The following is a 16,739-nucleotide window of genomic DNA, read 5'->3' as shown; positions in this document are numbered from 1 at the left end:
GCACGAGTCTTGACATTTTGTGATGTTTTTCTCACGCACCTCTACCCAGGTATTAATTTATGTATCTACCGACAGTTGCCAACCCCACTCCACCCACCTGCTTCCATGGAGAATATCTGTATCTGCCACTGGTTAAGGTTTACGTCCAACATTTTGTTCATCGATTAAGATCAGACAAAGTATCATTAAGTCCACAGAAAACTGGTTTAGACTGCCATGACAAAAATATCGACTTAGTTTGACATGTGTCCTCTGTTACAAACATAAGACCCTGTGGAACTTCTTGCCATGCACATTATCATATACATTTCATGACAAAATGTTTACACTACATTTATTAAAGATTAAAATAAGGTCTTTGGTATAATTTGTTGATCTTATAGTTGGCGAAATTTAGATTATTCAGTAATCTAGCTCTTGTTTTTCAAGGAAAGTTGTTTTTTGTTTGCTGCTATTTGCGCATAGGGATTTACAAATAACAAATCAGACAAATACGCAAGATTGAAATGTTCTTAGCATGTTTCGCATAAGACCTGTCAAATATTTTTTTGTTTGCAGGTTTCTGGTAAAGTGTCCCTTTCTCTTATTCTCGTTACGTTATAATGATATATAATGATACAGTTTGATTGCCAATTGAGGTTAAAGAGATAATCAATGAAATGCACGACAGAATGCATAGCTGTCGGTATGGTTAGCAGGGAATTTGGTTAGGGGAGGTGGCATTGCGAAAATTATTTGTCACAATAACTTCATCAAAAAGCAACACAGTGAAGATATCTTAACTCACTTTGCACGAGTCTTGACATTTTGTGATGTTTTTCTCACGCACCTCTACCCAGGTATTATATTATTTATCTACCGACAGTTGCCACCCCCACCCCACCCACTTGCTTCCATGGAGAATATCTGTATCTGCCACTGGTTTAGGTATACGTCCAACATTTTGTTCATCGATTAAGATCAGACAAAGTCTCATGATGTCCACAGAACAGTGTTTTAGACTGCCATGACAAAAATTTCGACTTAGTTTGACATGTGTCCTATGTTACAAACATAAAACCCTGTGGAACTTCTTGCCATGCACATTATCATATACATTCATGACAAAATGTTTACACAACATTTATTAAAGAATAAAATTAAGGTCTTTGGTAGAATTTGTTGATCTTATAGTTGGCGAAATTTAGATTATTCAGTAATCTAGCTCTTGTTTTTCAAAGAAAGTTGTTTTTTGTTTGCTGCTATTTGCGCATAGGGATTTACAAATAACAAATCAGACAAATACGCAAGATTGAAATGTTCTTAGCATGTTTCGCATAAGACCTGTCAAATATTTTTTTGTTTTTTTGTTTGCAGGTTTCTGGTAAAGTGTCCCTTTCTCTTATTCTCGTTACGTTATAATGATATATAATGATACAGTTTGATTGCCAATTGAGGTTAAAGAGATAATCAATGAAATGCACGACAGAATGCATAGCTGTCGGTATGGTTAGCAGGAAATTTGGTTAGGGGAGGTGGCATTGCGAAAATTATTTGTCACAATAACTTCATCAAAAAGCAACACAGTGAAGATATCTTAACTCACTTTGCACGAGTCTTGACATTTTGTGATGTTTTTCTCACGCACCTCTACCCAGGTATTATATTATTTATCTACCGACAGTTGCCACCCCCACCCCACCCACTTGCTTCCATGGAGAATATCTGTATCTGCCACTGGTTTAGGTATACGTCCAACATTTTGTTCATCGATTAAGATCAGACAAAGTCTCATGATGTCCACAGAACAGTGTTTTAGACTGCCATGACAAAAATTTCGACTTAGTTTGACATGTGTCCTATGTTACAAACATAAAACCCTGTGGAACTTCTTGCCATGCACATTATCATATACATTCATGACAAAATGTTTACACAACATTTATTAAAGAATAAAATTAAGGTCTTTGGTAGAATTTGTTGATCTTATAGTTGGCGAAATTTAGATTATTCAGTAATCTAGCTTGTTTTTTCAAGGAAATTTGTTTTTATTGTTGTTATAGGCGAATAGGGATTCACAAATAACAAATCAGACAAATAGGCAAGATTGAAATGTTCTTAGCATGCTTCGCATGAGACGTGTCAAACAATTTTATTATTTTGTTTGCAGGTTTCTGGTAAAGGGTCCCTTTCTCTTATTCTCGTTACGTTATAAAGATATATAATGATACAGTTTGATTGCCAATTGAGGTTAATGAGATAATCAATGAAATGCACGACAGAATGCATAGCTGTCGGTATGGTTAGCAGGAAATTCGGTTAGGGGAGGTGGCATTGCGAAAATTATTTGTCACAATAACTTCATCAAAAAGCAACACAGTGAAGATATCTTAACTCACTTTGCACGAGTCTTGACATTTTGTGATGTTTTTCTCACGCACCTCTACCCAGGTATTATATTATTTATCTACCGACAGTTGCCACCCCCACCCCACCCACTTGCTTCCATGGAGAATATCTGTATCTGCCACTGGTTTAGGTATACGTCCAACATTTTGTTCATCGATTAAGATCAGACAAAGTCTCATGATGTCCACAGAACAGTGTTTTAGACTGCCATGACAAAAATTTCGACTTAGTTTTGACATGTGTCCTATGTTACAAACATAAAACCCTGTGGAACTTCTTGCCATGCACATTATCATATACATTCATGACAAAATGTTTACACAACATTTATTAAAGAATAAAATTAAGGTCTTTGGTAGAATTTGTTGATCTTATAGTTGGCGAAATTTAGATTATTCAGTAATCTAGCTTTTTTTTCAAGGAAATTTGTTTTTATTGTTGTTATAGGCGAATAGGGATTCACAAATAACAAATCAGACAAATAGGCAAGATTGAAATGTTCTTAGCATGCTTCGCATGAGACGTGTCAAACAATTTTATTATTTTGTTTGCAGGTTTCTGGTAAAGGGTCCCTTTCTCTTATTCTCGTTACGTTATAAAAATATATAATGATACAGTTTGATTGCCAATTGAGGTTAATGAGATAATCAATGAAATGCACGAGAGAAAGCATAGCTGTCGGTATGGTTAGCAGGAAATTCGGTTAGGGGAGGTGGCATTGCGAAAATTATTTGTCACAATAACTTCATCAAAAAGCAACACAGTGAAGATATCTTAACTCACTTTGCACGAGTCTTGACATTTTGTGATGTCTTTCTCGCGCACCTCTACCCAGGTATTAATTTATGTATCTATCTACAATTGCCAACCCCACCCCACCCACTTGCTTCCATGGAGAATATCTGTATCTGTCACTGGTTAAGGTATACGTCCAACATTTTGTTCATCGATTAAGATTCGAGAAAGTCTCATGATGTCCACAGAACACTGTTTTAGACTGCCATGACAAATATATCGACTTAGTTTGACACGTGTCCTATGTTACAAACATAAAACCATGTGGAACTTCTTATCATCCATTATCATATACATTTCATGACACAATGTTTACACAACGTTTATTAAAGATTAGAATTAAGGTCTTTGGTATAATTTGTTGATCTTATAGTTGGCGAAATTTAGGTTATTCAGTAATCTAGCTCTTGTTTTTCAAGGAAAGTTGGTCTTTTTTGCTGCTATATGCGCATAGGGATTTACAAATAACAAATCAGACAAATACGCAAGATTGCAATGTTCTTAGCATGCTTCGCATGACACCTGTCAATCGTTTTTTTTATTTTTTTTTTGAATGTTTCTGGTGAAATGTTCCTTTCTCTTATTCTCGTTACGTTATAATGATATATATATATATATATATATATATATATATATATATATATATATATTGATAGAGTTTGATTGCCAATTGAGGTAATAAGATTATCAATGAAATGCACGAGAGCATAGCTGTCGGTATGGTTAGCAGTGAATCCGGTTAGGGGAGGCCGGTATTGCGAAAACTATTTGTCACTATAACTTCGTCAGAAAGCAACAGAGTGAAGATATATTAACTTAATTTGCACGAGTCTTGACATTTATTACAGATAAAAATTAAGAGCTTTGGTGTAATTTGTTGACCTTATAGTTAGCGAAATTTCGATTACTCAGTTATCTAAGTGGATTTTTTCCTGTTATATGCGCATAGGGATTTACAAATGACAAATCAGACGAATGCGCATATTTAAAATGTTCTTAGCAGACTTTTTTATGGACAAACGTCAATTGTCAGTTCCTTTTGTCTTTACCTTGCCCACTCCGCGTTCTATACTAGGCCTAAATGATAACAAATACAAACAAATATGAAGCAGATCTCTTACTATAAGTACATTTTATACAACATATTCTTATATCTAGCAATCATTAACTGATGAAAAGTCACATAGCGCAGATCTTTCAAGTAACACTACTAGTCTTCGTAAATTTTGCATACTCCATTAACAGATTAACACATTAAAACGCAACTTACGACTGGCATCTCTGAATAGACAAGCCCCAGTAGAAGACGTAAGCGCACAAAGCTGGATCAGTGTCAGGAACAGGGGATCCATCTCCCTTGATATCTGTTAGCTTTCTTATCCAATAAAACGTAGAATTTTTTGTGCAGTCACACGTCGATTGTCTTTGGCTTAATGATACCTGAATACTAAATACATTCGCCTCCCTCATAAAAAAATCTACTGCAAAAGAATAACGGAACTAACGAGGAAACAGACACATCTCATTTTCAGGAAAGTACTTACCCGCGACAAATACAATGGTTAAGAAAGTGATTGACATCATTACCCCACAAAACAGCAAGTATAATATAAGACACTCCCTTCTGTGCATGCGCGATTTCTTCATTTCGTCATCTTTTTCTGTCGGTTTTGCAAAGAACCGGTAAGAACTGATGAAATAACAAGTACTTCTATAGTTATTATTCTGAATTATCGTTTTAGAAAATTACTAAAATTAAGTAATATGACGCTTTACATTTGTCATCTGGTTTGTTATCAACAAACTCGTGAGAACTAGTCGTCTTTAAATAACAAATTTAGGAACGAGAATTGAGATGGAAATTTCATCTATCAAGTTGAATGTAGAATCTGATTGTATTCCGTATACCAGTAACAGTAGAATGAAAAATATTCCAACTTTCTCCCAATTACAATCATAGGAGTGGCGATTTTTTTGACAATGATTGATTGCCACTGATTATATGATTGTTTTTCTTCTAAGAGTAACGGCAGAATGACAAACATTCAACCCTTTCCTCAAGCTAGAATCACATGAGTTACAATATTATATATTTTTTTAATTGCCTGAATGTTTTTGTGTATACATTAGAATCATAAGAATTGCGTACTTGTGATCATTATTTAAAATTTAGGGGGAAAATCACCAACTCTGATATTGATGAGAACATTTTGTAACCGAACTTGCGTAGTATTTCAACTTTTAAAAGCTATCCGTGACGCTGTATTGACTGTTTTAAGCTTTAAGTGTAGTTGTAATTCTTTGCCGGAAAATCCCCGTTATACTCCTAACTGGTTTAATGTAAGGTAAGCAATCGTGCACCAGGCCTTTGTTCCAAGAGTTGAGCTTTCCGGTCTCCGGAAGGCTGCTACAACAACTCAGAGGCGGTGTTCTCTGAAGTAGTACATTCTCGTGTCGTAAACGTAAGCCAATGTTCAGGCTAGTATAAAAGGAACTGATAGCACTCTTTGAATAAAAATCTCATACATGACGAGAAACAAGTTTACGTATGGTACGTTATCATATCATTTTCTATCAATCAATACTAATACCACGGCACCGTGTCTAACTGTTCATAGATATTGTAAGGGCTCCGAATATTATTTGATATATTTTTGAGTCGTATGGATTTGTTAGCAAACTGCGCTATTGCACTGATGGAAATAACGTCCAGTTATTTATAAGTAACGTTATTGACCGATTGTATATCATTTACGTTATTTTAGAAAGAAACACTACTGTCATTTAGTTCATCGATTGTTTATTAATGTACCTACAGCGGTTGACACAGTACGGTGTTAGACTGACTTTTTAATTTATTGTGCCTTTGTGGGAGTGCTTGCAACAATTCACGATAATATCCATGTCGGACATTAGAGAAACAAACTGGAAGAAAACCGGTGAAAGTTTAAAAAAAATGGGTTTCGTTGTAAGATGATGTACATGTTGGATAAATTTGGACTTGAAGCTGATTTTTCTAGACTTCCTGGGTACAGATTTACTCACTATCTGGCTGATTATTCGGGGGCGTACGGTGGGCGTGTATAAGGAGTTGTAACTGACGCTATATTGAAATATCACTTTAAATGTTTTGGAAAATAAAAACGTACTCTTTAAGTAATTGAGTGGATTAACTATATAATAATAGTTTAAACGACACCTCTACAGCACTCAACACAAAAGTAAAAATGGCCAAAAATATACCTTTACGGTATCAAAACTTAATTTACAGCCCCAGTGGTACGAAATTTGCCTATCTGTAGTGCAAGATGTGCTTATAATTTCGAAAGAGTACATATTAAATCGATAAGAAAGAAGCGTAATGTAAATTAGGTAACCTGTGATAACGTTGATTAGCCCTACTGTTTCTGCCTCCTGTACCCGAAAAGATTTTAAGATCAAATTAAGTTGATATCATATCATCAGTGAAAGCAAGATGTTCTCATTCAGTTAAGGAAGTGTCACCCTCAAAGCTTTATTTAATATGAATACTACATAAACAAGATATAATCATATTCTAATTGAATTCGTGACCAGCCAATTGACTTTAGCTGCCACGTTTTTAGGAATTAAAAATAATATTGACCCAAGGAAGTCATGGCAGAATATGAGAAAGCATACGTGTACGCAACTATGTATGCGCAGTAAACCATGTTTAACACAAATACATATTGTATTGATTCTCATTTATACAATCATCGAGGAAATCTGCCAGAAAAATATAACAAATATTTTGGGACCATGCAACATCGGTCATGTATATTGAACTCCACAGCGCAGAGTCAATTGAACATTGTCTTGATTTATATACTATTCTTACGCGAAAGTTCTTTTTTACGCAGAATTGTAGTCGCAATATGCCATAATCAAATAACAAGTTTGTAGTTATGTTTCTATAACTATTCCGAATATCCAGATATTCACCATGAAACTATGATAAGTCTCTGGAATACTCCTTTAAAGCTAAATCGATGATGACGTCGGCTCCTCGGTGCAAGCCTAAATGTTAATGTTAAATCATTACGTCATAAATTCTGATGACTCCATCAAGACCTTTTTATCATCATTTAAACAACAGAGCAAACTTTTATGACATTCATTATCATATGGCCTTGACAATATTGAGATACATTGTTAACATCGAATTATCTGGTCCCATAAAACGCTTCTGTTTTCTTATTATGGTTGTGCTGGCCCAACGATTTTTTTGTTTAGACTAAGTAGTTTAGTCACTTTAATTATTAACTGTCAGATTCCCAAGGTGTCGCACCACAATTAAATATCCATTGACTTATACGCTTAACTTGTCACTTTCAAGACCTGCCAAAGCATAAATAGAAGTTTTCAACTGGCATATCCTACCCACCACATGATAGCTGAACTATTATGATACTTGCAAATTTCAATATCATGACCGTTTAGATTTTGAGTTAGAAGAGGAGCACTTTTAGCATACTGAACCTAAACCCTTACATCTGCTCGCTTAAAGTAATATCAACATTTAACCAAAGATTATCTAAAAGGTTTATATCACCTTCAATGTCCCTATTTTCACACAATCTGTACTTTAAATTTTGCTCATTCACATAAAGGCAGAAAAAACAATGATGTTAACTGATAATGTGCTTAAACAAGCATTACATTAGGACGTTTTAGCTTTCTCCGACGGTTAACTTTTCAAGTTACTCTAATTGTGGTGTGGTACCTAAAGGCAAATTTTTCATATTTGTCACCTTTTAAGATGCATTGTACAGAGAATTTCAACTTAGTAACCTAACAACTGTTCATAGTGTGCTCGTTTGTTGCGATAAATTATATTTGAAATGATTATTACACAATAGCTTCAATATGTACGCTGTTTCATTCATGAATGCACAGTGTGGTTGATCCACATCATTTGAACCAGAACACTAGCTGAATAAATAATAAAAGCAAAAATAGCAGAAAAAAGAAGTTTTATTAAATAAGCTGTAATGTTGAAAATGAATGTGGGCAAAATTGTTTAAAATATGATAAATCTAAAATTGTAAATTGTATCTCGAAAAAATAAACACTAACATTTTCTCATATTCTTTTTATCTTTCTGCTTACCGCAGACAGGGGTCAACTCCCCGAACTACCATTGGAAAGGTACTAAGTATTTTAAAATGACGATGATGGAGAACTAGCTGCAAATGTGGACCTAAGCTCGAATTCTCAGGCTCTTTCTAATGACTTTTTACTCCTTTGCATCGACTCAAATAAATTACAGTTAGTGTTGAACCAGTTGGTCTTGGCGCCAACTTTCATGGCGGGAAACCGCCACAGACAACGTCCCAATTTCCTGGTATTGCTGGTTCATCACCTGGTAAGGTAATGAAAGAAAACGGGGAAAATATAGGACAAACCAGAAATCGACACGAAGGGAGAATACTAAGGGAAACTCTCACGGATGCAGGGAAATTATAGTGGGGTTGTAACCCTATGCCCCGTGACCAACATCTCTGAACCATGGTTTCTTGGTCTGTAATGATGCATTACGGTATATCGAACAATTTAAGCTCCTATATACCTAGGCTTAGGGTCAGCAACGTTTTGTATGGCAGTTGCTTTGGCAACCACCTCAAAACAGTGTTCAGTGACATAGATAGTGTTCAGTGACATAGGACAAAATAGTGTTCAGTGACATAGATAAAGTTGAAGCTTTCAATGAGCAGTTCTCCAGTGTGTTTACTAGGAATACCCCAGATGAAATCCCATTACAAAGTCCTTTGTGTGTGAGGATGGATGACATTCATGTCTCCACTTTTGGAGTGGAGAAGCTGCTGCGGGGTTTGAAAACTTCAAAGGCTGTGGGGCCAGATAACATTCATAATTGGGTACTAAAGGAACTGGCTACTGATATTGCAACTATCAGCCATCTTTTCCAGCAATCAATCACTGATGGGAGTCTACCTAGGGATTGGAGAACTGCTAACATCTGTCCCATACATAAGAAGAATGATGTATCCTCGCCAAGTAATTATCGCCCTGTTTTCCTTACCAGTATCTGTCCGACTGTTCGCTGATGACTGTGTCTGTTATCGGGTTATCGATGATGTCAGTGATGGTCATCAACTTCAGGAAGATATTAATATACTAGGACAATGGGCTAAAGATTGGGGCATGAGTTTCCAGCCGGTGAAATGTAACATTATGACCATTACTAGAAAGAGGAAACCTGTGAATTTCAATTACATGCTCAATGGGGTTCACTTGGCTAAGGTTGATTGTGTTAAATATCTGGGTATTCATATCACTTCAGATCTCAACTGGGGAAAGCATATTCAAAATGTGTGTAACAAAGGCAATAGGATATTGGGAGTTCTTCGTAGAAACTTATCCTCTTGTTCGAAGGATGCAAAATTGGCTGCGTATGAAGGTCTCCTCCTGCCAGTATTGGAATATGCCAGTTCTGTCTGGGATCCCCACCAAGCTTTCTTGCAGCACAACCTCGAAAACATTCAGAGGCGTGCAGCCCGTTTCATCGCTTCAGATTATTCAAGATAGCCTGGCTCTGTCTCATCTCTTTTTCGGGACCTAAACCTGGTGCCCTTGGCAGAGAGGCGCAGGCAAAGTAGAATCATCTTATTTGCTAAGGGCATCCATGGTCAGGCTCAGATTCCTATTGACTGCCTAAGGAAGCCTCTGCGTAGGAGTCGGAACATGCACGATATGCATTTCTGCCAATTGTATGCCAGTACCAATTGCTATAAGTATTGTTTTTTTCCAAATACAATTAGGGAATGGAATAGTCTGCCTTCAGACCTCATTAGTAGTTCCAGTGGTTCTGTGAATCCTGTCACTCATATCAGTACTCGTGTCAGATTTAACTAATTACTCTCTTGATGTGTGTGTGGTGAGATATTGTCCCTTTTTGCGGATGTGTCACCGTAACGAAGACGAAGACGAAGAACAGTAAAAATCATCTGTAACTTCTAAAATAATGAAAGAAAACTAGTGATGTTGGTGTCAAAACATAGGTAACTGTGCTCTGTGAATACTGTGGTACCACCCAAAGCAGGCATAGGTGCAGTTTAAGGAACCGTTGTCTTAGCAACTACCAAAAAATACTGTAACTTGTTACTAACTAGGTGAAAATGCTTGACAATAACAGTCACAATTAGAATATCCAATGCCATGGTAACCACTCATTAATGCACCAAATATGGAATATCAACATGATATAAGCTATTATTCTGCAACCAATAGCAAACTTTTAAGTAGTTATTACCATGCCACCAACAGGAATCGTAGTACTATTAGGGTTATTTACTTTAGTTTGTTTTAGTCTTGAGCAGAATCGACACAATCGGATACAATCGACTCTACATCAGATTGATCTTCTTGATCTAGAGCCTCATCATTCCAATATTCATTTTCAGCTTTATCAAGCTCTTCCTCCCCTTCATCATCAGAGTCAGACTCATCTAATACTTCATCTTTAAATTAAGCTTATGTGGAAGGGCTTGCTTTGAATAGTTCTCGGCATAACATTTGCTGTTTCTTAAACCCCAACCGAGCCCAATGGGTGAGGGATGATTGGCGAATTGATAGTGTATTTGTAGAGAAGAAAAGTAGTTTGCCCTCTCGATATGATGTAAGTGGGTATCTTCATCTGTAGGAAGACTAGATAATGTTGTGTTATTCAAATTCTTCCACTTTTTTATTTGGACCGTGATTCACTAGATTTGTCACCATAGACATAAATAATGACAAATTTGGTAAGTTCCTGATAGCTCAATTTTAGGGAACTACAGCATTACTGGAGCAGCTTGATTCCTTCTTTATCTAGTTTATCGTAAACTGTTTCTTTACAGTGGCCATATAACGACGAATTACTATCACAGCCTGTCAGTGTGTGGAATTGTTTAATTGATTGAGAGTGATCTTCCAGCAGATGCTTACAGTAAATTGATGAACTCTCGGTTCTCATACATGTATAAGCTAGTTGGTAGCTTGTGGGCAACATATGCTGCCTGCCAGTGGCGGAGCGTCCATACAGTCAGGGGGCGGATGCCCCCCCCCCCCTGACGAATTCAAATAGACTGCTGGCTCCCTTTTCAGCTTATTACCACTTTTTACTTATTCGTGATTATTGAATTTTTCATTACGCTGCAGATATTGACATTAGTGAGGTGGTAGATGAATTCGTTTTTTTATCGTAACGCTTTTATTTCAAGTAAGGAAGAACCACTGGCAGCGAAGGATGTTCTCAGTTTCATTATTGCAAATGATATGTATTCAACATTTCCGAATTTTTCGATATTGTATCAAATATTCCTCACTTTCCCAGTTATCAATGGCTTTGCTGAAAGAAGTTTTAGGATTAAACTAATTAAAAAACTAACTTCGATCAACCATGGGTCAGACTAGGCTCTCTAATCTTGCTATTATAAGCATGGAGCGCAATAGAGCTGACCAACTTGATTTGGACTAGGAGATTGATCGATTCTCGAAATTAAAAGGGAGGAAAATGAAGCTCAGATAACCCTTTTTGTGCATGTCGGATGTTAATGCTTCCATGTCTCATGAATGATTGTTCGTTGAGGTATGCTTCTTTGTCAATTTGTAGTAGTATATTTTAGGTATCATAATATCATAATATGACATATTTCTGCCAATATAGATGTTGGCAAAATGTCGTCCCCCAGACGTGGTATTGTTGGCATTTACAGGTCCAGAATACCTAATAGGCACAACAGGCATTGTGTCAGGGCTACGAAAACATGAGCACTCACAAAGATACCACAGAGATTGTGATGAAGAGGATGTACTTTCAACACCCATATAAACTTCCGAGCTGTCAAAAATGGAAATAACATATTCATTCTTCCTTTATCTGCAAATAAGCAAGACCCGGAAAGAGTCATTTCCGGCGATCTAGGGAGTATCTTTACTCAATAAGTTTCTGTACGCTCCGCGCCAACCTGTGTTGGCGCTCCGCGTAGATAGTGTCAAAAGCGCCCCTACAGACCATTCTCGCCCGCCCCCTGACCAATAGCTTTAGCTCCGCCACTGCTGCCTACACATACAAATCAGTGTCTTGAGAATCAATGACGACTGGAGGAACCCGCTCGCTCAGCTTCACAAACCATTCCTGGATGAATTGATTGAATTGTGTAAATATAATTGTGTCAGCTTCTGTTTGTCTGCACTTAATGGTTGGCTCTTCTTTGTTCTTGGAGATGTTGAAGCATGCATCTCCAACAGCAAAAAATCACAAGTATCCTTTTAGTTCTTTCATCATCCCTCAGTCTAGTCTTTAATTAATTCTGTATTCTGGTCTTGTTACTATTGTTTGTGAGAATTTTCATGAAGTTTCTGTTAGATGGAAATGACTCGTGCCCTTTTGGATACACGTTTGCAACTTGACCATGAATGGCAGATCTTCTCTCTCTCCTCAAACTTGATGGAAGCGGTGTCATTATCATAAGGATCATTGATTCAAAGTATGTACGTTGCATTGGTGTGTTTGGAAAATACCATATAAATGCACTTATCAATATAGTCCTGCCAACTCCAGCCATCAATGTCTTCCTCTCATTGTAATTGGTTACACTCTCTGTCTTTTTCGTCATGCAAAATTGTAATTTGCTTTTCTGTGTTTCCGAAATGTACCATTTGGATTGAAGATACTTAAACACTCCTCTGTTACCCTGTTTTCTAAGGCCTTCGAGAGCGTGATGCTGTCGCTGTGTGTGGCTAAACTGATTAATGAAGCCAAGCCATCTTATTCCATTTGCTTCTGACAAATAGTTGCAGACATGATGTTGAAGCCTTCTTCTGAATCTTGGAAAAGTTCAATCTTTTATTCCTTGAAATTGTATCATATAATGATTCAGTCTTCTTGTAGACTCTATTTTCCAGCAATTTGTTCGATTGACGAACTCCCTCTTTATAGGCAGAGTTAACATCTTATATTAACTCAACTGGAGCTAGCGTGCCAGACTGAAGTGAGCGCAATACTGGTGTTTTAGGGTCAAATGGATTACATTGAAATTCCTCAATGCATTTCAAGAGGTTCTGTACAGCTACTTCGTCGCCTTTCAATCCGAGCTGGTGCATATTGTGAATGTTCATGTGTGGATGTCTTTGCGCGACAATGGCCGAGAGGTGGCTTAAGTTTGCATCTTTGTGTTCGCAACAGCGCGGGTCGCCCCAGTGCCTCTGCATCCGGCTGCCCGATTGTTCCCGGTACCTACTGGCAGTTTCTAGTTGCGCGTGAGCAGGGGAAGAGGTGGGTCACATACGACCCAGGCGTGGGCTTAAGGGTCAATTCAATACCCACAGTGACCTATGTTTGACACCAAACGCTCTAGTTTTTTCATTATTTCAGAAGTTACAGATGATTCTCACTGTTTTTGGATGGTTGCCATAGCAACGCCCATAAAAAGTTGATGACCCAAGCCAAGGTATATTGGAGCTTAAATTTGATATACCCTAATGCATCATGACAGACCAAGAAACCTTGGTTCAGAGATGTTAGTCACGGGGCATAGGGTTTCAACCACACTATTAGAGAAAACTAAGAAAGAAAACTGGATTGACCAAACGAGAAGGAACTTCAGGAAACAAGAAATCGAAGATAGAAAACAAAATATAAAGGAACCGAGATTACTCTCTTGGACCACGTCCTCAAATAAAGTTAGCAAGATGGCCAATCTAAAGGAGGAGAAAGATGAAGAAAGTGACGAGGATATATACGACTAACCCGATCTGGTAAAGAAAACCGTACCATCAAGACAATTGCCACCTGTTGCTACAACAAACCTCGGCAAGACTATATTAGCAACTGTACACAACAGTGGCGATACGAACGGACTTTACTGTTACGAGGTATCCACTTCCGAAATGGTTAGAGATGGTGAATGGGATGGAGAAGAATTGTATGAAGAAACAGAAGGTTGTGACGAAGAGGTAATAAAATGTTATGGGCATGAATGTAAATCACTTCTTCGAAGCTAGTAGCAAGATATGTATTAGGAAAAGCCGAATGACTTTTAACAAATCAATCGTGGATTTGCTCTATGAACTTTGAAGACCATTTCATATAAAAAGCTATCGATATCTTCTGAATGATAAATATAATCCCCTTATGCCGGCAAAATCACTTCTAATACCATCTCCCGCGCATTCTTTCAATTCAAGAGTAGTTCTTGTGCAAGCAAATTCTGGGTATGTAATACTCGGTGGTGTTCTGATTACATATAAATGTTTTCTAGAACACTTGTGGATGTAGTTGGGGAGATGAACGATAGAGATATGGAGGGGTGGGGAGGGGGCGGTTAGTTACTTTCTTATTGAAGATCCCAGGGAGTGATAATAATATTAATTTTTAGAGGAATACGGACCTCTGTGAGATAAACTGAAGATGTTAAAAATGATAGGTGTATGTATTTGTGTAGGTTTGTACAAGAGATTAATTTGTAAAAAAAAGAAACCCCATTAGATTAAATTATGTAAAAATGTGCCCATGTCTTCATGTCGTTCTTTGTAAGTGATAATATATTCACTCTGTAACCCTATTTATAATAACACTGAAATCATAACTCATTAAAGCAGTGTCCACGTTGCTTGATTTGCCTTTTGTTCTAAGAAGAAGTACCTAATGTTTTTAGCTTGTGGTCGCGGCCCCAGAAACCTGCGCCCATAAAGAATTCAATTTGTGACCTCGAAGTATTGTTTTGAAGGCATTTATATTGCTTTGTGTAAAGCGCAACTACGATGTTACTGAAGCCCTGAAGTAGGAACAGGATATTCATACTCAGTAATCATTTATATGTAAAGATAAACTTTGTTCATAAAGCTATAAACTTTACAATATTAATACTTTAGGAAGTTCAAAACCTCGTAAAGAGAAAATTAATAATAATAATGATGCTAATAATGTGCTATTTTTAAAACATATTAAACCTTGAAAGGGTAATCACGTGACCCAATAAGAACCCAAAATATGAAAGTAGTTGATGGTCCTTCCTTATTTCTCACCAGATTCATTCAAGTTTCAAATTTCTACATGGAGTTCTCGAGATATTGATTATTGAAATTGTCATAGTTTGTACCATACGCAAACTTGGTGCAAAGAGGTTTCATGTCATTGTTGCAGGCTGGAGAGCGAATTATTTTGTTTTACTATATTTTTTGACCTTGAAAAGAATGTTGTTCTAACTTTACCTAGTGAGGGGATGTTGCATATGTTTCCAATATACCAAACACTGTCGTGTATTCATATTAATCACTATCGATATTCATCCCAAATTTTAAGAAGAGAGTTGTAAAAAAAATTAAACAATGTTATAATAATGCTGTATGATATCACATCACGTTATCACATCATTTGCTTCAAGTTCACTTCTGCTGCCAAAGACGTGTCATATTCGTGTCAAATTTAGGAGTAAAAGTTAGGGGTCAAATTTAGGAGTCAAATTTAGGAGTGTTAGCTCAGTGGTTAACGCCGGTGCCTTTCAATCATAAGGTCCCAGGTTTAAGTCACTCCCAGGTTTATGTATGTCGTCCAGTTACAGAGTTGTTCACAATTGACAATTCATAATTATGGACGTTAAATTTGAATGTAAAAGACTGACATCAGTCAGCTTACGGCTTTGATAAGCCAATGAGGCTTCTTCGCAACTTCCTGCTTGCAGGAGGATCTTACTATCTCCGTGTAGTAGTAATAATCTCCATGCAGTGTCTCAACCGTTTTCTGGTAGCGAGTGTAATGTACATAATACATATCAGGAAAAACTCCGGCAAGGGTCCAGGGGAATGTCTCAATTTGATACAATGTTCCTCCTCATATGGCGAAAATGTGTCAAAACATATATGTCAGAGATAGGAATTACTCTGAAATTGAAATTCTGAAATTGTGCAAACGTGATAAAATATGTCCTTCTCCTTGTTCGTGTTAAATACGTGTTTTTCGATTCGTCGTTCTTGCAAACTGCCGCTAGTGAAGCTAGAATTAACCACTAACCTAACATTTTCCAATCCAGAAAATGTAGACATATGAGAGGAAACAGAAGTTTTGGTTTCTATTTCGTCACTTTTGTTTCATTATTCTTACCTTCATATTGTATACGCCTACAACAGATAACATTGTCTCCTCTCCGTGTTGCAATTGTGTTGTATTCAAGAACAGGAACACATCAGCAAATTCACATACAAATAAAATTAACCTAGGAACAAACTTTTACTTCCTTAATCAAGGTCTCAGTTTGGCATTGAATATTATCCGGATGTGCGTTGGCAACTAATTACTACCTCACATAGATACAACAAAGTGTCGGCATACTTGATATACTGATTGTACTTAAAGGGCGGCTTGCGTCAACCTTGACGTGGGCTGATGTAGTTCATTTTAAATCATCATCATTCAATTGCCAAATTCAGATATTAGATTATGACAATAAGAGATAACAAAATGCTGAAATGAGTTGTTTTGCTAGACTAATAGCTCTAATTTCCTAATATTGAACCACAACAGAGTTATTCTGTTA

General features: G+C 36.9%; 1 protein-coding gene and 1 pseudogene across 2 annotated transcripts in view; both read right to left on the bottom strand.

Annotated features, from left to right (window-relative positions):
• Positions 1–4,600, bottom strand: part of LOC139978215 (phosphatidylinositol phosphatase PTPRQ-like) — a 60,435-nt gene extending 55,835 nt beyond the window's left edge. The window contains exon 1 of one of the 2 annotated variants that reach the window (XM_071988170.1): positions 4,454–4,600. In XM_071988170.1, coding sequence (XP_071844271.1) covers positions 4,454–4,535 — 82 coding nt within the window. In that variant the 5' untranslated portion in view covers positions 4,536–4,600. The remainder of the gene's footprint in view (positions 1–4,453) is intronic. The other variant, XM_071988173.1, reaches the window with a different exon arrangement.
• Positions 4,601–10,527: 5,927 nt separating this feature from the next.
• Positions 10,528–13,308, bottom strand: LOC139979022 (uncharacterized; annotated as a pseudogene).
• Between the last annotated feature and the right edge of the window lie 3,431 nt (positions 13,309–16,739).

The sequence above is a fragment of the Apostichopus japonicus genome, chromosome 13 (genome assembly GCF_037975245.1).
Source record: "Apostichopus japonicus isolate 1M-3 chromosome 13, ASM3797524v1, whole genome shotgun sequence".
NCBI classification, from domain to species: Eukaryota; Metazoa; Echinodermata; class Holothuroidea; order Aspidochirotida; family Stichopodidae; genus Apostichopus; species Apostichopus japonicus.
Note: the sequence above shows the minus strand (reverse complement) of the source record. Positions and strands in the feature narration are given on the sequence as shown.